The sequence below is a fragment of the Dermochelys coriacea genome, chromosome 11 (genome assembly GCF_009764565.3).
Source record: "Dermochelys coriacea isolate rDerCor1 chromosome 11, rDerCor1.pri.v4, whole genome shotgun sequence".
Classification (NCBI taxonomy): domain Eukaryota; kingdom Metazoa; phylum Chordata; order Testudines; family Dermochelyidae; genus Dermochelys; species Dermochelys coriacea.
The window spans coordinates 39267489-39291546 of NC_050078.2; the positions used below are offsets into that span (position 1 = coordinate 39267489).

Below are 24058 nucleotides of genomic sequence, written 5' to 3' on the forward strand. Positions count from 1 at the left end.
TGTCAGAAGGGGGTCGCAGTGCGATGAAGTTTGAGAACCCCTGCTCTAAGGGGTTGTTTACCCTGGGAATTTTTTGCATTGGTTTAGAGCTGCAGTGCATTTACAGCAGGGTTTTGTGTGCAGCTGCACTCATCCAAAAATACCCCAGGGCAAACAATGCCTCAGAGTCACAATTCCCTGCCAGGGAGGTTCCTCATTAAGCACAGCTACATGCTGGCCCTTACACAGATGTTAAGTGTCGACCTAGCCTAAAAGGAGGTCACATGGGAAGTGCCTGAGATGCACATTAATATTATACCCAGTAACCTATTTATAAGTTCATTACATACCCATGGAATATTAAAAGCAAGGAGTTTGGTTGGGTTTTTTTATTTTTTATTTCACAACTATGAATATATAAAGCCTGATTCTGTGCTCTGGAGAAACTTCACTGTAGCTCATGGAGTTACACAAATGTAAAATCAGTGACGCTGAATCAGGTGCATAAAATATATCCTTCATATAGCTATTACTTTTAATACACATTTACATGATTAAGTTGTGTTTTATATAAAATTAATGTCTTATTCCATTTCAAGTAAATGTTTGAGACACTAAATTTACTTTGTTAGCATAATATTTTACATTTCAGTGTTACTACATTTTTTTTTAGACTCACCAAGGAAAATAGTAACATCAATAACACTCATGTCACAAAAAGTTTTAAAAATAGAATTACTACAAAATCTAACCTTGAGATCAAAATTACCAAAGCCATTTTGTAAAGCAAAAAAATGTGCAATCTGGGAATTAACACTTTTCCATCAACATAAGGTCAGTAATATTAGATATGCCAATTACCTATGCAGAGTTCCCCAATATCACTCTGTTCGAAAGACCACTATGCAGCCAAAATGTGAGTAAGTCAGTTTAATCTTTCTGCTGAAAGTTTGTGCTGGCAAGCTAAACTAAACAATGTCAGCAAGGATTACGATCATAATAAATCTCTGAAGAAGAATGGAAAATGCCTATTCTTTTGTAATCATTAGCGATAATTAAAATCTTTCACCATGAAAAGAATCAGCAGTGTTGTATAATACCCTTTGCTGATAAGATCTGATCTGTAGTAAATCTAATGCATACATAAAATCTGCTGTTTTCTATATGCTGTTTTTTCAATGTATAATAGAAATTTTAACTAAACAGAATAAAGAAGCCTATACAGATTAAAATTGTCTGAAGTTGTATTCAGTTTCTTCACTCATACAGAAATTTCTACAGATCCCTTTTTGTTGCACAGTTCTAGGTATTGCACAGCTATGGAATTTAGAAAAAGGTCACAATGGTACATAAATGGATTTAGGAAGTGTCACAGTATGCCCCTGGTTTATGGTCTAGGAAGAAAGAACAAGACTTTCCAAATATTTTGACCCGTTGGCTAGATACAGTGGCATAAAAGATCCTGCAAATACTTGCAAACATGCATAGCATTTCTCATGTGCATGCTTGCTTGACCACGGGTGTAATCTATTTCTTTCATGGTACTCTCTCTAAGCCCATCCCTACACCCTCTTACTCTAGAGTATAGTGTATACTTCCATGAGTAGCGCCCTTCTCTCCTGATTGTAAAAACAAATGTGTGGTGCACATACACTTAAAACACTTTAGTTAGTTTATTGTTTCTTACGTAAGGGGAAATCGATATGGCTCTTTGAAGAATACACTGCTTAAGAATCTATTCGGGGGGGGAAAAAGCACCACTGATTTTTCCTTGAAAACTCAGAGAGTTAGGGGGTGCCTGCTGAATTAGTCACAGAACCCCACTCTCTGCTTAACCCAGAAGCATTTCTACCCTAAATTTCATGTGCTCTGGAGCTTCCCTTTGAGAAACACACCAAAGCACTTTGCACATCTCCAGAGCTAAGTGAACAATTCACAGCAAATGCTTTCTTTGAGTAATTTAGTTTCTTTTTCTGGTCATGAATTCCCTCCAAGCATTTTATGATTTTCTAGAATTTTTAGAAAATTAATTTGCTGAATGACTTCTGCAAACAATCCTTGGTCTGCAGATTGGTCAAGGGCAAATCACTGTAATTATCTGATATCTGAAATTTGAGTTGGGTAGGTTAGTTTTGATTAGTCCCAAATCAAGTGTATTTGTAATACTAGTTTGTGCCTCTAGAGGTCCTGAATTTCATACTCAGAATTTTTAGGTTTCAGAGTAGCAGCTGAGTTAGTCTGTATTCGCAAAAAGAAAAGGAATACTTGTGGCACCTTAGAGACTAACAAATTTATTTGAGCATAAGCTTTCGTGAGCTACAGCTCACTTCATCGGATGCATTTGATGAAGTGAGCTGTAGCTCACGAAAGCTTATGCTCAAATAAATTTGTTAGTCTCTAAGGTGCCACAAGTACTTCTTTTCCTTTTTTTAGAATTTTTAGCCAAGGAACAGTAGAGTGCATGTTGCAACAGTTTCGGTTGTTCTCCATAATACATCTCTTGCCAACCTCGGCAATTAGTCATTATTAGTTACATACTAATATATACAACATGTATTACATACAACATAATACTCCTTTGGTTCTCTGATTGGATTACTACAAGTAGTGAGGTGTCTAGTCTGAACAGTTAAAAAAAAGTTCAACGTTCTGTTAATATTCTCTAATATTTACTAAAAATTAACTCTTTTCACTAGTATTTCTGTCAAAAACACCCAATGTGCTGAATGTTTTTTAAAAAATCTGGCTCTTTTATAGGTGCCTAAATGGGAACTGAGTGCTTTCAAAAATCTGCCCCCAGAGATTGTGAGTGCTGAGCATTTGAAAATCTGGCCCAGAGCTCTTGCAAAAATTTGGCCCCAAGTCTTCAAGAAAAAGTACATTCCATGCGAACTGCCTAAAACGATGTAGGATATATTTTCCACAAATAGCAATCCACCATTTTGTGTGGTACATCCTGCCCTGGCAGAAGAATGGACAATGATCTAACAGGGTTTTTTTTCTTTGCTTGTTTTATTCTTTTGCATCTCTGGCTATTATGGTCTTACCTCTCATGCAGTTCACATTATCAGGAGAAAGTGTCCATCCTGAAGGGCAGGCACAAGAATAAAACCGTGGCCCTGATGAAGAAAGCAAGCACAGGTGGCTACAGGAAGATGATGCACAAGAATTGATACCTGAGATTAAAAAGAAAGCACTGATAAATCTACAATAGGTCATGAAGTTCTGTATGCATACACTCCGAGACAATGTCCATTTAGGTCCTAATCCTATAAAAGTTAAAACTGTTGGACTGGGTCCACTACATTACTTTACTTGTATTTCTTTAAATGCAGGAACTACATTTTCTGGAAGCAGGAACGCACTAAGACACAGTAACACTGAATAACCTTCCGATGCTGTTTGTTAAAACAACAGTGCTGTTGACATACCAGCCATTTCATTTCATTTGTATAATGCAGAACACTGGAGTCCATCTGCAATGCCTGATGTCCCTGCATGGCAAGGGGTGCACAATTCCCAGCCCATGATCATACTAACCTTATCCCTAATGGCAAATTTAGGGGTTTTAAATTAATTCTCAAGGCTGCGATTTTAAAAGCAGCCCAAGAGAGTTAGTTAAGTGCTCAAATCCCATTCAATTTTAGTGGGAGTTGATTGCCTAACTCCATGGATCTCTCTGAAAATCCCAGACTAAACTTTTAAAATGCAAATTACAGAGAGAACATGGTCTCTCTGATCACCACAGATCTACTTACTGCATTTCCTAGTTAGATTGCTTTGTTTAATCCCACATGTTTGCCACTAAAGAGGAGTTCTCATGAAGAGTGATCTTCACATAGTGAAATCATGTTTTGAAGCTACCCCTAACAATTAGCAGGAGGCTAATCTAGCTACTCTGAGAGGCCTAGAAACTCAAGGATAAAATGTCATCATTTCTAATTTAAAACCTACTGAAAATTAAAGAGATTAACAAGACAGCAGTAAGGCAGCAGCATAAAACCAGAACTCAAGATGGAGAAGAATAATACAGTAGATTAACATAAGAACACAAGAACAACCATATTGGGTCAGACCAATAAATAGTCCATCTAGTTCAGTATTCTGTCTTCCGACAGTGGCCAGTGCCAGATGCTTCAGGGGAATGAACAGAATAGGGCAATTAATGAGAGATCCATACTCTATCACCAGTCCCAGCTTCTGGCAGTCAGAGATTTAGGGACACCCAGACCACGGGATTGCATCCCTGATCATCTTGGCACATAGCCATTGAAGGACATAACCTCCAAGAACTTACTTAATTATTTTTGGAACACAGTTATACTTTTGGCCTTCATAACATACCTCCAGCAATGAGTTCCACAGGTGAACTATGTATTGTGTGAAGAAGTATTTCCTTATGTTTGTTCTAAACCTGCTGCTTATTCAGTTCATTTGGTGACCCCTGCTTCTTGTGTTACATGAAGGGATAAATAACACTTCCCTATTCACTTTCTCTATACCATTCATGATTTTATTGACATCTACCATATCGTCCCTTAGTCATCTCTTTTCTAAGATGAACAGTCCCAGTCTTTTTACTCTCTCCTGGTATGGAAATTGTTCCAGACCCCCAATAGTTTCTGTTTTTTTTTCTCTGTACTTTTTCTAATTCTAATATATCTTTTTTGAGATGGGATGACCAGAACTGCACATAGTATTCAAGGTGTGGGCACACCATGGAATAGCACCATTCTTTTCCCTTTCCTTTTCACTACAATCAAGTAAAAGTATTTAAGAAGCAAGCCAGAAAGATCTCTCATCTAAAAAAGTGACATAAGTTGTGCAAGCAATTCACCCACCTATTCCAACCAGAGACATCTTACAAAGTAAAATGCATTCTAAGGTGTCAGTTGTCTAAAATAAAGAAAAAAGATAAAAATAAATAACATAGAAACTCCAGATACCAATTCCTTACTACACATTTTGCCTGTTTTGAGTTTGTATTGGAAAGATTACTTTGTTTAATTTACCACCAGGATGGATGGACTGGATCAACCCCCAACAGCCAGGGAATACTATTAGCAATGTCATCTTATTTTAAGCCATGCCCTTTGTTGTCATGAATGATTCCAATATTGTTTATGAATATGCATATAGCAGATTTTTCTTTTGTGTTGTCAAAGTTGCTTTGTTTGACTTACCACCAGGTTGTTTAACAGGATGGACTGCAACAATTCCCAAAGGCTGGTGAATGTTATAAATCATAATTGTTTGGTTTCCTCCATGCCACTTGTTGGCCCGAATGACTCGATTAGTGTATCGGTCACTCCAATACACAAAATCTTCAAAGAGAGTCAGAGCATGTGGATGCCGTAATACCTAAAGGCAAGAATATTTACCAATTTAGTTCCATTGGTATTATTATCCGGCGCTTGCACTGAAATAACAGCAGAGCTAAGCACGGTGGAGAACATAACACTTGTCACCCACACAGATCCTTCCATAGGAATACAAATGATTTACCCTCTCCTCTGTCACCTGATGATAGGTGCTAATTGCTTTTTTTGGAAAAAAAGAAGTTTTTAAATGAAAAAGCACTTGTTAAATAAACATTCATCTGTCATTGTAAAATATAAGATGCATAGCCTGGAAGATCAATAGAACTGTCAGATGTTGTAAAGGTAGAACAGAGGAGCCTATTAAATAAAGGGGGGGGGAGTAGATTTTCAAAGGCATGGTGGAAAAGTCAATGGGAGTTGGGTGCCCTTTGGTACCTTTGAAATCCCCTGTTGCTTACTGGACTGTTGTAGAGGGTCGCTTATCCAAATCTGGGGAAAATTAGGTTTGGGTTAAAAAAGAGGGCTGAGGATTATAGTGGTCCAATTTAACAAGAACTGGGTTGTCCTGCCATAGAAAAGTGGGGCCAGAGCTTCAATTGTTGTAAATCCAAGTAGCTTCATTGATTTAAATTGAGTTATGCCTGTTTATAGTAGCTGAGGATTTAACACATCCTTCATACTGCAGTACAGAGAACTCATGTTTATGCAATCCACAATTATGGCAACTGTTACCAAGACTATAACTAAAAAAGAACACCGACCAGTTTGTTCCCCCTACATACACACACTCACTCTGAGACACACACACTTTTATCCACTAATAAACTAAACCAACAAAATGGCATTAACGCAGACTTAGGTCACTCCAAATAAATCTTCTATTAGGTATTACATATGCATATTATATATTACAGATTGTAGTCATATTTTCTATCCATATAAAGCAGGATACGATGTTCCTGTTTTAATATGGAAAGATTGTGAATGTAATTCTTATTAGCATTAAGAGGAATTCCATACATTAATCCTCACATACTTCTACATTTCTAATAGCATTAGCTGATCGATAAACCTGTTCAGCACTACATAAGTACTGAATCCTGCTGTAACTAAATAGGTGGTATAACGTACGTGGATAGGCAGCCAGGGCAAGTTGTGCTGCAAGTAACAACATGTACCCATGAGGAGATGGAGATGAGAGCTACCAATGATGACCTGAAGTATAGTAGCAGATATTACCTGCCACTACACTGGAACTCATACCATGATGATAGGTGGGGGCATGTGTCCTCATCGCTCCTCTCAATAGCGAGTACTAGCAACACAAAGCAGCAGCACAGAGCATACTATGGAGTCTCATTGTTGGGAGAATGTCCCTTATGTTGTTCAAACCTTACATAACATATTCAGCTCATCCAATGCACTGGGTTTAGTAGCAATGGAGGATAGGGCCCTTAGATTTCATGCTATTAAACAGAGCTGGATGAGAGGAAAGATGGCTCAGTGTTTAAGTCACTAGCCTGGACTCAGGACCCAATTTCAATTTCCTGATCTGCTATATGACCTTGGCAACTCACTTAATCTCTTAGTTCCCATCTGTAATGAGGGCCATAAAAGAACCTTAGAACCATGGGAAACAGGTTTTTCATTACTATTGTCTTACCAAGTCACTTGCTACCACCTGTCGCCTGTGGTTCCATTGTAATCACAAAAATCAATATAATCAAGATAGGCATCAGCAAAGTAAAGCAGTTTATTTGGGTAATCAATGGAAAGTCCATTGGGCCAGTAGATTTTATCACTAATGATAATTGTTCGCATTGTGCCATCCATGCTAGCTTTTTCAATTCGAGGATTTTGACCCCAGTCTGTCCAGAACATCACATGAGCACTGTAAAAAATAATGTGTGGTTACTGATCGAGAAAAATTATTTGGATATTGAGAAATTTCAGAGAAAGTCTTTTTAGACAAAAATAAAATGATACGAAATATACTATGCAATAAACACTATTAAAATCAATGTAGGATTAGTGGATTAGGATTCTTCTTTTTCAAAAGAAGTATAACCATAACTTTTTTATAATAAAACATTTTTAAACATGTTTTCTGCTATAGCTTTAATACACAATTGGTAATTCTAACTGGAAGTTATTTTATAATCATGTGATTATTTTCAACTCTTAGATAAAATGGTTTACATTCCAACTCCTGAACTGCTTAATGCCAACTTAATAAAATAGATATTTGTGTCTTTCATGGTGTGTCCCCTATACAGCTACCATATTATTGTAACTGAGCAGCTCAGCATGATTGACAGCGTAGTTCAGAGCTCAAGCTGTTAGAGAGCACAGTAGATTGCCAACGCTCTGCTAATAAAATAGTATATGGATGCAGGGGTTTGTCAATTTACCTTCCACTATTCAGTACAGTCAGCAGCAGTACACAAATAATGGGCGAGAAATTCATCTGCCACTAATATTCAGCACTGACTGTTTTATCACATCTTCAGATGGGAAAGCACTTAACGAGTTACCGACAGCTCTCCCAAATTAACATAGTGTAAATGTTTTCAGTGTGCAACAGAACCAGCTCTTTGCTATATAGGCATGACACATTAGATGGTAAGGAGCTATGTGATGCAACACTGAATAACCACAACATATTAACATTATAAAGCATAAGCTCTTATCTAAGAAATAAGTGTTATTAGAGAGACAAGGTGGGTGAGGCCATATCTTTTATTGGACCGACTTCTGCTGGTGAGAGAGACCACAGAAGTTGATCCAATAAAAGGTGTTATCTCGCTCATTTTGTCTCTCCCATATCCTGGGACCAACACAGCTACAACAAGACTTCATACAAGTAAGTGTTATAACATGTTTCAAGATAACAAAGAGAGTAATTAAGGTGAAAGACAGTTAACAAATGGCTGTATTATACTGTGGTTTGAATAAGGTTAAGTGTTTGCAGTAACTGAGATTTGTGAACAAACTTAGTTTAGTAAACTTGAAATTTCCTAGAATCTAAACCCTAATTGTTATTTACAATTACGATAAACTTAGTTACATCTTAAATATTGCACTTTTGGTACAAATTAAAATTATTTCCCATTGAAATCATTATAAAACACTATTTTTAAAAACAAAAACAAAAAAAATCTTACTTAATTCTGGGATCTAACACTAGTCCCCTTGGATTTGTTATATTTTCACTAATCAGTACAGTCCTGTGGCTCCCATCCATTCTAGAGACTTCAATTGTTTCCAGAACAAAGTCTGTCCAGTAAAGATTGCGACCTACCCAGTCTACCCCTATACTTTCAGTAACGGTGACACCACTGTCAAACACCTGTTAAAAAAACATCAAAAAAGAGTTACTTGGCATTAAATAATTATAATTCAATATTGGTAACATTTTTTAAAAAGCTGTAGAAAAGAGGACACAAGTAACCTTTACCCTTTAGATTTCTTATACAAAATAAGGACCAGTCTATGAACCCCATGCTCCCATTGGTGAGCAATTACCTGAGTAGTCCTATTGACATCTATGGGACTACTTGGGTGAGTAATGGCCCACTAGCAGTAAGAAGGGTTTACAGTCTGGCACCAAGAAAGGAGTTGGAATAATGTCAGCATAGCATTAATACGTCAAGGCCACATGCAAGACTATCTGTAGTGCGTGCGTGTGTCTGTGTGTTTCCTAACAACTTTAGCTTCTCTTTCAAAAAGTTATACATAAAAGTGCTTTATCATCTATGGAATTTTAAACTTACTTCCTGCAAATCGTGAGCCGATTCACTTTCTTTAAGTTACCTTCCTTTTCATTACAATACACGGAGAGCTGCCTCTTACATCTTTAGAGAGACAAGGTGGGTGAAGTAATATCTTTTATTGGACCAACTTCTGTTGGTGAAAGAGACAAGCTTGTCAAGCTACACAGAAACAACAAGGAGTCCAGTGGCACCTTAAAGACTAACAAATTTATTTGGGCATAAGCTTTCGTGGGTAAAAAACCCACTTCTTCAGATGCACTATAAAAAAAACCACCTCCATGAACAGCGTGGCTCCCAGCGCTGGTGCATTGTCTACACTGGCACTTTACAGCGCTGAAACTTGCAGCGCTCGGGGGGGCGAAGAAAAGAGTTCACACCCTGAGCGAGAAAGTTGCAGCACTGTAAAGTGCCAGTGTAGACAAGCCCTTAAGCACTGCAGCTGTGCCGATGCAGAGTTTTAAGTGTAGACATGCCCTGAGTACTTTTCCCAGGCCTGAAAAAGAGCTCTGCATAGCTCGAAAGCTTGTCTATTTCACCAACAGAAGTTGGTTGAATAAAAGATATTACCTCACCCACCTGGTGTCTCTATAAACATGGGACAAACACTGCATCTTCCATCTTTGCTAATGAAAGATATAGTATATACTCTCGTCCTTTACATAATGAAAAGAAATAAAAGACAACATTCCCCAAGAGACTTACTATTTTTCGGTCTGTGCCATTTTGATAAGCACTCCAAATCTTATCTTCTGTAGTGTCAGACCAATAGATGCGACCAGTGACTGAATCAAAATCAATAGCTACTATATTCCTCCCATCTCGAACCAGAGAATAAATGCTGTGTGCCTGAGAGGTGATGTTGTCTACAACAATTTGGTTGCGGCTTGCCACTAGTAAGAGAAGATTCCCAGACTCTGCAAAAGAAAAGAAATGAATGCAAACAAATAAGCTATGCAATAGTAACCCCATAAACCATTCAGAATGTTTTTCTAGGGGAGGAAAATGAACCACTAAGATTTATCATTTGGCCAAACTGGAGTGGGTTTTTCTCATGCCAAGGTATGGAGGTGCTACAGTTTCTTAATAAAACAAGCTGTTTACATTTTTTAATATGGGCAAAATAATGAACTTTTCCCTTATTTTGTTCTTGTAAGCATCTAAATCATTTCTGTTGAAACTTTCAAAAAAAAAAATCAGCCTGAGGTAGACATCTTGTAAGGAATATTTCAGCAAGAACAGCTAAAAATTTGGTAAATGTTATAAGCAACTGAAAATGGGAGCTGTTGGTCAACCTGCACTATAAACAATGTTACCTGCACGACCTATAATGTAGATATTGACTACACTATGTATATTTTGTCTAGTGTGTGTATGTGTTGAGGAGTACCACCCAATGATCCCAGTTATTTGTTTCAGCTATGTTTGGTACAAGAATGAAGGTGGAGGGTCAAAGGTAGCCTTAAAGTAGCCACTTTTCTAGAGCCATACTAGGACTGGCTGGCCCGCAGCATAAGTCAGGGCATCTTCAGGGCCATTCTGACTAACATACAGCTGCCCGTGATGTCAAAGACCCATCGCTCCAGCAGGCAGTAATTGCCTAAGTGCCACTGCCATGCCCCTTCTCTAACCACACAGTCTGCAAGGAGTGTGGTGCAGAGCTGCTCCACCATCTGCGGATTCCCCCATCACAGGGGAATACTCTGGTGACCAGATCCACTGCGTTTGTGGCTCCTTTGTACTTCCGGAGTGCCATGAAGAGAGAGTACAAGACAATGGAGAATGACGACTAGTGGGTGATATTTGCTGTCCTACAGAAGGCAAGCCCAAAGCAATATTTAAGTCTTATGTAAGGCTGGGACTTAAGTAGTTCATAGACCTTGCAACCTGCCCAGAGGCAAATTTTACTCAATAGGTCAAAACCTGAGAGGTGCTGAGCATCTGCACACCCACTGAACACCTTCCTCCAAAATGTACTTTCACAATCCCAACATTAGAAACCCAGAACAATCCATTTCAAGCATATTGGAAAGGACGATAATTACAAGCTAGCCTCACAGCTAACAGTTTTAATATCCGGGGTTATATGCCAGGAATTACTTAAATTGACTATTTTTATAACCTCTTGTAAAACAGGGGGTTTGTAGCATTATCAAAATGTCTGTGTACATGATGCTGTGGAGTGTATCTAAACCCCCTAGCCACTGTTTTGGATTTTATATCAGTATTCCTCACCTGCAGCTTTACAAGTCCTTCCATTGGCTTCTAAAATGTATCCTTCATCACAGTAACACCTCGAAGACCCTCTTTCGTTGTAACAACGCTGACTGCAAAAGCCTGGAGGGTCACATTCATTAATATCTTCACAGGTCTTGGAGTCATTAGCAAGATAGTATCCGACTGGACATGTACACTGAGCTCCAAAGGGCCCTTGAATGCATTCGTGAGTACAGCCAGCATTATTGTCAGAACAACTCTCCTGATCTGAAACAGGGGTGAGGGGAAACAAGCAGATTTTCTGTACTTGCGTCAATCCTGTACATTTGCACTATGAGCCACATTCTGCTTTCCGATATACCCATGCAACTGCCAATTATTGAGAATGTGGCCAGGATCTTTGTTCATCACACTAAAGTATAATATGTATAATTCATAAAAAGTAAAGTATGTTAATAATATTTGTCACTATCATGTAAAAGGAATTCAAAACATAAAAGAGTGCTTTCCTAAAGTTCTATAATGCTTAAAAGCAGAGTTAGCTGGAAGTACATAAATCATTTACAGTGCAAATAGGAAACTAAAATATTATATAATTTAATATATTTCATAATCATACCTGGCTGGGGTTCATCTGAGAGCGTGCATTGATTAAAGAGAAGAAGGAAGCAAGGAAAGAAAGAAAGAAGTTACACTTAAGTGAAAATCAAGTCACAATCAACATAACACAAATTCTGCTCACTCATGGGTTTTAGATTAAAATCAGAAAAAACAAAGTTAGAAATATCTAAGAAAATATTAAAGACTGAATCCAATTTCATTTTAAATGACAGCATATTTGATCAAGTTCCATTTTTAAAATGTCAAGCATAAGCAAATAGGGTCCAATATTTTACTCCTCAATAAAACAAAATCTCTACTGAAGTCAATGGAACTCCACTGAATAAAGAATGCAAGATTGGGCTCACAATCACGTGGAGAGAATTCACTGGAATTGCCTTTCTACTGCAAGGTGCAGTTCACCTGTCTGAGATTCACACTCAACCAAGCTTCATATTGAATCCCAACACATTTCTGAGTTGAAACTTGCATTTTCTGCTAGAAATGTTTCTATGCTGAATATACAACTAAGAAGCAGTGATGATGCTCATTGTATTGCATAACTTTTTGAAACAGCACAAAAGTTTCTAGACTATTGTATATGCTAAACAGCAACTTACTGCAGAGTGGGGATTCATCAGCTCCATTAGGACAATCTGCGACGTTATCACATACTTTGCTCAGATTCACACAAATGCTGTGACCTGGACATTGCCACTGCCAGCTGGGGCACCGGAAAGGCTGAGTGGGACAATCTCTCTCATCACTCATATCCCTGCAATCATTGTCACCATCACAAATCCACGCTCGATAGATGCAGTTTCCATTATCACAGCGGAAAAGAGATGGAGGACAGGTCCTGGCAGGACATCTTTGATGTTCATCTGAGCCATCTGCACAGTCAGGATGGCCATCACATTGCCAGTTAGCAGGAATGCAATTGCCATCAGACTGACATTGGAACTCATTCTGATGGCACATCCCTGGTGGTCTTGTAGCTAGAAGAGTGATATTTGGTGTTAAGGAAAGTATTTATATGCTCAAACGGAGATGAAAATACTGTACAATGGGTCTAATTCAACTCTGGTATAAGTAGGTACAATTCTTGAGAAGTCAATAGAATTGTATCCACTTGCCACAGGTCCAAGTCAGGCTACAGACATGAAGTTTTAGACTCTCCTTTATACTTTTGCTACTTTTTTAATGCAAAAACCAGGTAGCTTCATTCACTTTCCACACTGTGTTGAGTATGTATACATTAATATGCACACGCACGCACAGACTCACACAAATTGCTACAAGTCTGTAAAAAAGCAATTATCTGCTCATTATACCTCAAAATCTTGATTAATTTTAATGTACAAAATTACTCAAAGGAACTATCTCAAATTACAAAGTGTTTAAGCTTCAATTACAGTCTAGCTCTTGTGGGTTATGAGATTTCAAAAAAGTATCATGATTCAAAATATTATAAAACGCCAAGCCCCCTATTCATGGTTTAGATCCACAAAGAATGAAGACTAGCCTATGCCAGAAAATTGGCTCTTGGCTGGAACTTACTGTATGCAGAGTTTCTGCCTGAGAAATATTTTTAGACTAAGTATTTTGAAAGTAGTTTTGAGGTTATAACAGTGGGTGAGATACAGTTTTTATTAACTTTAATAACCAGAGCCTTTATTTTAATGTCTATGCACTATAGTGTACTTACGACAACCAGTCTCATCTGAGTGATCATTGCAGTCAAAAACACCATCACATTGGTAATAAGTACTGATGCATTGGTCTCCACTTGCACATTTAAACTCTGAAGCACTACAGTTGTATACTACAAATGAATAAATACAGTATTGCATTAGCTAATACCTTATAAAGGGCTAGATTGTCCCCATCTTGTCTGTAGGTACAAAAGATGCAAGAAATCCAGGCTTTATTGTTGTCTCTTGCTCTCTGGAGCACAGAAACTATAAAGCCTTTGCACCCCCTGGGAAACCAGATTCCCCCCCAGGGGCAGACAGAAAGAAGGTTGCTAGCACTCTGCACCAACTCACACAGCAATGGACATACTACTCATACATATTGGGGAATTTTAGGAGGAATTTTGCCTCTCTGAGCAGTTCCATGCCAAACCCACTAAGAGCCTGTGCTTACACAGCATGAGAGAGTCCAAAGAAACCAGCATGTGCAACAAACAAATTAATAAATAACCCTGTTTACGAGGGAAATTATACTTACTGCAATCATGCTCATCTGCTCCATCTACACAATCCTTGTCCCCATCACAAACATAAAATGGGTCAATGCAGCGATGGTCAGGACACTGAAATTGACCAGGTTCACATGTCCCTGTAAAATCTATTAAGAGCAAAATAAAGGTGTTTGCTTTCTTGACTTTCTACCTTGAACCAGCAAAATGGTCAGAACATGAAGACATCAGAATCAACTCTCTTAACTATGCATGTTATCTAACAGCTAACAGCAAGATAAATTAAAAACATTCTACCATAGACATTAGTACAAGGTAGTGATTTATTTAGATGCAGGTTGGAAGTCATGCAAAACAGGACCATAGAATCATAGAAATGTAGGCCTGGAAGGGACCTCAAAAAGTCATCAAGTCCAACCCCTGCACTGTGGCAGGACCAAGTATATCTAGACCACCCCGACAGGTGTTTGTCTAACCTGTTCTTAAAACCTTCAATGAAGGGGATTCACAACCCCCTAAGTAATCTGTTCAGTGCTTAACTATCCTTAAAGTTTTTCCTAATATCTAACCTCAATCTCCTTTGCTGCAGATTAAGATGATTACTTCTTGTCCTACCCTTAGTAGACATGAATAACAATTGATCTCCATTCTCTTTATAACCAGGACTCCAACCTGTGAGAAGGAGACTTGCAGAAGGGTGACCAGAGAGCTTACGCTCTTATTTCATTGCAAAAATTATGTGAGCTATTGCTGGGTGAAAACATTCACCCAATATCATCTGATAGGGCCTTCCTATCAATAGACTAGTTCAGAGGTGGGCAAACTATGGCCCGGGGGCCACATCCAGCCCTTCAGACGTTTTAATCCAGCCCTCAAGCTCCTGCCAGGGAGCAGAGTCCGGGGCTTTCCCCGCTCCATGTGTGCCATGGCTCCACACGGCTCCCGGAAGCAGCAGCATGTCCCCCCTCCAACTCCTATGTGTAGGGATAGCCAGAGGGCTCCTCAAACTGCCCCGGCCCCAACCGCTGCCCCTGCAGCTCACATTGACTGGCAACCATGGCCAATGGGAGCTGCAGGGGTGGTGCCTGCAGATGGGGAAGTGCGCAGAGCTGCCTGGCCGTGCCTCCACATAGGAGCCGGAGAGGGGACATGCTGCTGCTTCCGGGAGGTGCTTGAGGTAAGTGCCACTCAGAGCCTGCACCCTGACCCCCTCCAGCGCCCCAACACCCTGCCCCAGCCCTGATTCCCCTCCTGCCCTCCGAACCCTGCAGTCCTACCCTCCTGAACCCCAGAGCCCGCATCCCCAGCCAGAGCCCTCACCCCGCCCCCACCCGCACCCCAACCCCCTGACCCAGCCCAGAGCCCCCTCCCACCCCCTGAACTCCTCATTTCTGGCCTCATCCCAGAGCCTACACCCCCAGCCAGAGCCCTAACCCCATCCCGCACTCCAGCCCCTAATTTTGTGAGCATTCATGGCCCGCCATACAATTTGCATACCCAGATGTGGCCCTCGGGCCAAAAAGTTTGCCCACTCTGGACTAGTTGATGGCACCACTCCTGTATGTAAGTTTACAACACTGCACCTTAGTTTCTTTGATTTTGTAAACTGCAATGCAATGGGGTTTTGCAGATACCAAAATTCAGGGCAATATAGTTGTCACAATCACATCATTTTTAATAGTGACTGCTTTATATTTCCATGGGGTCTTACTATTTGAATGTATGTTGACTTTTCCAAGTCTCATAAAATGGAATAGTATTATTCCAAGTTCCATATTGGTTCTCTGTTTCCTTCTGAACATATTTATCCCTCTCATATACACATGTACATATATTTATGTAGTCATATGTAATCTATACACACTGTACTGCAAACCAGATAATTCTGACACTTACTGCAATTTTTTTCATCTGAGCCATCACCGCAATCGTTATCTGTATCACATAGCCAGATCCTGGGAATACACCTGCTATTGTCACAGGTGAACAAGGTTACAGGACATGAAGTGGGACCCTGAGTAGGACAATGCTGTTCATCACTGCCATCAAGACAGTCATTATGTTTGTCACAACGCCAGCGCCCTGGAATGCACTGTCCATTGCCACAGGTAAAGGCTGATGAAGCACAAGAATTATCTAAACAAGAAACAATATATGAAAACGTTTGTACAGCAATAGCTCTAAAACTTGCCTTCTTTGAAGACACACTCAAGGACTGAAAATGTAATTATGCAATTTCTAAAACTTGTATCAAAACCATTATTTATGGCAAGAAACCATCAGTAATTTTAAGAAATATATTCTTAGAACAATTTTTTAAATTGTAATTATTAATGATAAAGTAAAAGTTTTAAAAAAAATTTCAAAACAATCAAAAAAAGAAGAAAAGTCACTTGCTCCTTCATTCTCACCAGAATGACATCTTAGTTTTTCTACTGTAACAGTACAGATCCAGATTCTACCTTCAGTTACATACATGCAACTCCCAGTAAAGTCAATGAGACTCATGCTTATAAACCACCTTGAAGATGCCAACCACCAAATAAATATGTGGTATTCATCCGATATCTTGTCTGTATTATATCATCAACAGTAATTCTCCTACTACCCTCACAGTTTATTTTTGATCAACAAATTTAAACACTTTGCATGTTTGAGCCAATTTACAGTAAAGCCAGGAAATGAACAGTAAAGGCTGAAAGTGCACTCTTAATTCACTTTACTGTGGAATGGGAGAAAAGACATGCAGGCAACAGGCTTGGGAGAACTCAGGGAGATAAAATAAAAAGCTTTCCAAACCTTTACCCAAAACCCAAACCCTGACACAATTTTGTTCAAGCATCCACATGCCTCTGCATTTACTAATTTCATCTGGGAGCAGAAATATCAAAATATCACAAGCAGCTATTCTTGTAGTACCTTGCAGCCTTACTAATCCTTTAAAGTTTACTAATGGAAATCTCCTAGGAAAAGCCACTCTTGTGACACTGCAAGCCCCTTTTTCAGTCAAAAGATGCATTGTCTAAGCTTCAGGGGCCCAATTATATATCCCCTATTCATGTAACTCCAGTGGGACTAGTCACATGAATTAGGAAGACTTCTAAGATTTGTCCTCAAATAAGCACTAAAAATCAATGCAGACTGAGCCACCAAAACTGTCTGCATTGCAAGTATCACTAACGGTAAATTACAAGGACTACTTACTTAGTGAGCCACAGTTTTGTTCATCACTGTTATCATGACAATCATCAACACCATCACACCGGTAGTACCTAGGCACACATTTTCCATTGCCACAGGAAAATGAATAGGAACCACACTGCAAAGTGGGCGGCTCATTTGATGGATCTTCAGTACATGTCAGCTGATTAGAACCCAACTTCATACCATATGGACAGCCACAAACCCTCTGAAAATTAGGTGCTGGGAAGCAGAAGTGGCTGCAATCTCCATTGGGATTTGTTCCTCTATTACAATAGTTAGATCCTAAAAAGAAAATGCCCTTAGAGATTAATATATGTTCAATTTGTAATCGTCTGGAAACTGTTAAAATACATTGTTTATCATAAAACATAACAAACTGTGGATTAATGATGTAAAACTAAATGATCTGGATAAAGTTTTAAAAAAATATTTAGGGCCTAATTCTGCTCTCACACTAGTGCAAAGTCAACAGGATTAGAGTGGTATAAATGAGATCCCAAGCAGCCCCATAGTACAGCAAGTGTTTAACAACACATTTCTCCTAGTAGGAAACAAATCTAACAATATGCTACTTATTTTGGCACCAATTCTGGCAAGTGTCTGGAAACAGATACACACATATGCTGCAAACTGGAACTTCTTCCTGAGTAAAGGCCGTGGGATTTGACACAATATTTGTATAGCACCTTGAAAACGAAAAGCACTACATAAGTGGAAAGTCTCACCGCTAGATTTTGTTGCATTCTTTGTTAAACTAGGTGGATTTTTCAGTGCCAGCGTACTCCATGTAATACTTTATTCAAATAACCTCATGCACAGACCTTCAGCTAAGTGAAAAAACTAAATTAAAATTTCAATCATGTAAAAAGATGATAATTTAAAGAATGGTACAGCATGACTTAGAAGATGTTTGGTCCAGTCTTCAAGTTTTTGTCACAGACAAATAGTGCAGTTTAATCAAAATACCCTTTATTTGTGAAAGCGGAAATATTGGGTTGTAATGAATATTAATTTGACAGAAATGTACTGAAATTATAATTTCATCTTTATGAGGTTATTAAACAACTAACAGATTACACCCTATGCAAAACCACACCCAGTCACAGAACACTGAACTACATAATCAGTGACAGCCCAAGGGGGTAACCTTTAAAGGTGAGAGGGCAAATCCTTTTACTCTTTTGTGAATACAACAAGCTAGCTTACCTATCTGAGAATGAGCATCATAAGATTTTACATGCATAATATTACTAATGCCCCTCCTAATAATAGTAATTTCTCCTCCATCTGATTTCCTCACTCGAACTATTCCTCCAAGTCTCCAGTCAGTAAAATATGCATAACCTGCATTGAAAGACAGTCAACACTTAGTAACAGCTATAGTATAACATGATACAAAAGGTCAAACAATGCTGAATAAAACCTCAGTGCTGGTCATGTAAATCTAATGAATTTTCATGCCTAAGTCTTTCAGGAAAAACAAAAAAATGGCAGCAAGTACAAAATGATTACATAATGCATTGTGGAATTCCATTGATTTGCCACTAAATCTGTAGAAATAGCTGCTCCAAAAACCAGATCCAACCTGCCCACCCAGACTTTGTCCAAGCTCAAATTCAGATCTGATTCTGTATCAGAATGTAATTACTTTGTCCCATCTCAACTTCTAATACAACATTAAAAACTGTTTGCCAATAAACTTTTCCAGCATCTGAAGATATTTTGCAAAATAACTTTTTAATATAATGTCACAAAGAGAGGGCAGGTTCTGATACTCTTACTAACATCATGTGAGCCATTCTAGATAAATATCAGGACATACTTTATCTGCAACTGAGTCGATCCTGCAAGTACAGAGCACCTCTTGAGAGGTCAGTGGTGGCTGAAGGTACACAGAACCTCTCAGGGACTATGATTTAGTGTCTAGTGATTACACAATCATACCCTTTTAGAAGCTGTAGATAGTAGTGTAACGTACCCAAGATATTACACTGAAAAGGTTAACTTAGTTACAAGAACAATCATTTAAGTTCTCAAATGATTTCAGTACAAATGTGTGAAAAGCAGCCTTCAAAAGTAAGCAAGCAGCACTGAGTATATTTTATTACAGGAACTTTCAAAACTGTCTTTTTGTAGAAAACCTGCATCGCAAAAGATTGCATAAAACTTCATTGTGTACAGTCTCAGCTCATTTCATGGTAAACTGTTATGGATTGTAATAGACAGCTAATATTTTTCAATGTCAGACTCACCTCCAAAGATAGTCAGGCCAAATGGATGAGACATCTGATTAATGCGTTCAAGAGTCCTTCTGTCTAACCCATCAAAGGTACTGTGCTCAATTTTATCAAAAAAGGCATCCACCCAATACAGCCTTAAAGCACTAAAAACAATAAAAAGGTTTCATCTCAAAGAATTACATTTTTACAACAAAAATAAGTTTCTCAGTAAGCGAACAGTCCCAGACTAGATTTTTCATGAAATTATTTCAGAATTTTTTTCTGAGAAAATCTCAAATTTCACGTTTTGACATTTTGAAAAAATACAGCTCCCAGAGAAAATAAAAGCACTGCACCACACAGTATGAAATATACTGTTCCATACTTTTGCTTCTTGTAAACAATAAAAGATAGTTGCAAAGGTGTCTTTTACAATGCCCCCTAACTGTTTAAAGAAAGAAACACATATTTGCTCAAAAGGCCTCCGTGGCTTCTCATTGGTCTTTTTCTTACCCCCAGTCAATAGCTAGGCCATTGGGCCAGCCAAGTGTTGTGTTCACAATTGGCAAGGCATGGGATCCATCACACCAGGCTCTCATGATTTTAGCAGGGCGGAACCAATCTGTCCAGAATATATAACTGGGGAAAAAAAGAAAATGCCTGGGAAATATTCATAACCATGAAGAAATAGCTGTTTTTGTCACTGAAAATAGTTTGGTTAACCCAACAAATGCACAATTCAAAAAACCATGCACGCTCTTTTTTTGTGTCACACCATCATAATCATTTTAAAAAAATCAGATTTTCTCTTGGTTGGAAGAAATGACTCCATCCAGCATCAATATATTTCATAATACTCATCCAGGTATTCTGCTAAAACTAAGCGGGGGAAAAGGACACAGATTCTCTAAACCTACGCAGGGGAAAGGACCCAGATTCATTACATCTGACCCAGGGAGGTGTCAATTGCATATCCCAGGGCCAGCAGAGTCCCTTGCATATCCTGAGAGAGGGGAGGAGGTATTTGCACTGCTCTAAACAGTTTCCACAAGCCTTTCCTTTTTCCACAGTTTGATACACATGAATACACTTGAAACTGGAGATGGTAAATGCAAGCTCATGAGGAGCCAAGGCAATCTTGATGCAGTTAGGCTGCATTATAGCTTATGTGAACAGAGCACTAATGGACACTGAAACCAGGCTATGCACAGGGAGAGAGAAACCACTGTTATCATTTGGGGAACCAAATGCTTCCACTTATATTTTTATGGTAACAGATCAGTGACTACAGCACTGGGAAACAATATTTTACAAAACAAACAGAGTACCAACATGAACTGGGAGGTGCAGAATAAGATTCCATGCATATGACTTAAAGATGACTACATGTCATAATAAAACAGATGAGAGCAAGAGCTCTGAAGCACACATTGCTGATTCATTTATTATATTGTCATATATTCACATCACTCCTAAATCTCCATCCCTTGATGAAATAAAAAGGTACTCCAAAATATGATTTCTTGCAGAAGATAAGCGACTCAATTCAAAATGGTGGATGGTAGACAATGAAAGCTGAGTTCGAACACCACAACAGGCTTTATACATATTTGCACAGATAAGTTACTAATTGATTGTGTTGGCAGGTAACAAGCCTCTCTTAAAAGTGGCTAATTTGGTGATTCCCAAAATCATTACAAAACAAGTGGTGGAGCTTGAACAATAAGGAACCAATGAATCATAAATACAAAAAACATGTCGCAGGGAAAAGGCACATTTCAACAGAGAGCAGAATTAGGGCAAAAGTCACAAGTAAAAAGATCATGCAGATAAACCTCATAGAGCAATAGAGCACCTAGAGCAGAAAGAGAGATGTTAATTAGACAGCAGAGAGAGGAAAGTTGTTCACTCCACTCAGTATCAAATCAGTACAAACAACAGGAGTCAATGGTTGCAGCAGAAACTGGAGTCTGTAAGATCACAAGGAACTCCTCTCATCTTAAAGTAATTATGAGGGACCAACTGGCTGTGCTGAAGAAGATGAAGATGAGATGAAGGTTATGACAACACTTGAATAAGATAATACAGAACAGCAGGAGAAAGGAAGGAACAAGGAGAGAGAGAGTTTACTAAACCAAAAAGATAATCTATAAAGAGAAAGAGGCATCCTCCTAAATACTTTAAAGAGAGCGTGTGTTGAGTAAGGTTTATAAATCTTGGAAACTACCCTAACAAATGCAGAGTATTTCTTTAGATGAGGAGGAGTGCAGTGTTCTGCAATGCTAAATGTTTAATGAGCAAAAAGCAAGCACAGCAAGTGACCTCCAGGTGCCAGATTTAACAGGTTAACGAATACAATATGCTGGGTAATAGCAGCAGCTTCAAGGATCTGTGTAGTTACTGGTCTTCAGTAGTACGTATATCACCTCCTTGGTCCACCCCTATACAGTTAGTAGCACTAGAAGCAAAATATCTATTTTATGCCCAGTATCCTCTACTTTTCAGATGTTTTGTTCCTTTAGGCATGAGGTAGCCACATCTTTGTCAAGATTTTAAAGTATAGTGCGATTTAATTCAAAAAGGAAAATCAAACCAAAAGATGTCAAATTCCTTTCTTAATATTTACAGGGTAGACATTAATATGTGCATAGTTTTGTCCTGACCTTTCAACGCATCTATAGTCATAGAGCTGAGCTTAGCTGCTTAACACAACTCTACCAGTGAGCAAAGCTTCACATTCCAAGGGTTAGAGATTAAGAATGTTCCTTATCAGCTCATCACTACACTTTTAGGATAACTTAGCCCCCAAGGGGAATGGGTTATTAAAATGAAGATGCAATTAAGAAAAATATGCAAAGAATCATTAAGATATTCTATAACAGGGACAGGAACCTAAAGTATGCAGTGAAAGTGACACGTTAGCATAGCTGCAGTTGCATGGAGAGTTGCAATTAAGGTTAGGTTTCAGAGTAGCAGCCGTGTTAGTCTGTATTCGCAAAAAGAAAAGGAGTACTTGTGGCACCTTAGAGATTAACAAATTTATATAAATAAATCTCCCCACTGTATTTTCCACCAAATGCATCCGATGAAGTGAGCTGTAGCTCACGAAAGCTTATGCTCAAATAAATTTGTTTGAATTAAGGTTAGGCATTTCCATCAAAAGAAACACAGCCTCTTCTTTTCATTGTATTACACAAAGCAGAATCTTATTGCTTAGAGTGTATGTCAAAGACAAACAGCAGCATCTTTCAAGTTTCAAACAGAATTATTCAAATATAGAAAATGAAAGTCATAAAAGGATCCAAATTATACTTCTTAGAACTATCCTGTGTTAAAATATACATATATAACTTTATCTCTAGACTGTGGAGGCGGAGAGCAATTCTCTAATCCAAACGATACAAACTAACAAGCTTCTCTTAGCTTTATATCAATAGACAAAAGCAAAGAAAAAAAAATCTTGTGCCTTTAAAGATAATTCTGTTGAATATTCTTTCATGCTCAATATGTATGATCTTGCACTTTGCTTGGGGTGCTGTAATCTGGGCCAGGATAAAAAAAATGCAGAAGGAAGCTGGAGAGAGAGAGAGATAATATTTTGGAAAGGATCTGAAGTCCAAAAACAGAAATTCTGAAAGGTAAATTTAACCTGTGCTGTTGCTGCTAAAACATACAATTGTTTGCAACTTTTAAAGTAAAAACAAAATCAGACTTACCCAATAACAGGATGAACCACTATTGATCGAGGGTTATTTAAATTCTGGACAATAGTTCGTCTAGATTTATCAGTCAACCTCATAACACTAATGCTCCTATATCGAGGATCTGTCCAGTACAGGTTCGTTGAGATCCAATCAAAGGCCAAATCTTCCAATGCCTTCCACCCTATTGGCTGTCAGAATTTCTCTGCCTAGAATTTGCAATATATACAGTATAAATTCAGTCCTTTGGATGTGGATAAAATCACCGGAAAGCACAATTTTGTTCACAGAACAAAGTGCTTTGGATAATTTTAATTATCTATGAGTAACTGAGCAATGCTATAGCAGGCTGGATTGCACCCCTTGTGCCAGAGAGGGTTTGCTGCACTCAAGGGGATTCATCCTAGAAAAGGGAAAATTAAGGTTAGGCCAGAAAAGAGCAGCTATAATTTGCAAACAGGGTTTCATAGGAGTCCTACAAAGGGAGGTCATTAAGGGACGCACTGAATCAGCACATCCTTTAGGCACCCTGGCCATGCTTCCTCCCTCCCCCCAGCCAGAGCTACCCACTGTTTGAGCAGTGCTGGCCAACTTCAGGCTCCCTGACGGAGCTGGGTGGTGAGCACTCTGGGGATTTTTCACCAGTTATACAGGAGTGAGTCAAGTCCAGTAAGGCCAGTTCTCCTCTCCCATATGTGCATGCAGCCCTTGCTGAAGTCAATGGGAGGTGTGCATGTGTATGGAAGGGCAGAACCAACTGGTCCTTATCTGTATCTTAGTCAGGAACACTCCTAACAATACCACAAATATGATTCTTATTAATCATCACACAACTAGTGTGGTC

At 38.7% G+C, this 24058-nt stretch overlaps 1 protein-coding gene across 1 annotated transcript in view; it reads right to left on the minus strand.

Annotated features, from left to right (window-relative positions):
* The window catches only part of LRP2 (LDL receptor related protein 2), a 185660-nt gene that overhangs the window by 94964 nt on the left and 66638 nt on the right, over window positions 1-24058 (minus strand). Inside the window, 17 exon segments of the mRNA XM_043505242.1 lie at window positions 3027-3155; window positions 5163-5340; window positions 6964-6995; window positions 6998-7191; window positions 8465-8649; window positions 9776-9987; window positions 11306-11554; window positions 12508-12885; window positions 13596-13712; window positions 14120-14239; window positions 15987-16226; window positions 17295-17576; window positions 18501-18638; window positions 19547-19677; window positions 20027-20152; window positions 23230-23384; window positions 23386-23423. Of these exon segments, the coding sequence (XP_043361177.1) occupies window positions 3027-3155; window positions 5163-5340; window positions 6964-6995; window positions 6998-7191; window positions 8465-8649; window positions 9776-9987; window positions 11306-11554; window positions 12508-12885; window positions 13596-13712; window positions 14120-14239; window positions 15987-16226; window positions 17295-17576; window positions 18501-18638; window positions 19547-19677; window positions 20027-20152; window positions 23230-23384; window positions 23386-23423 (2904 nt within the window).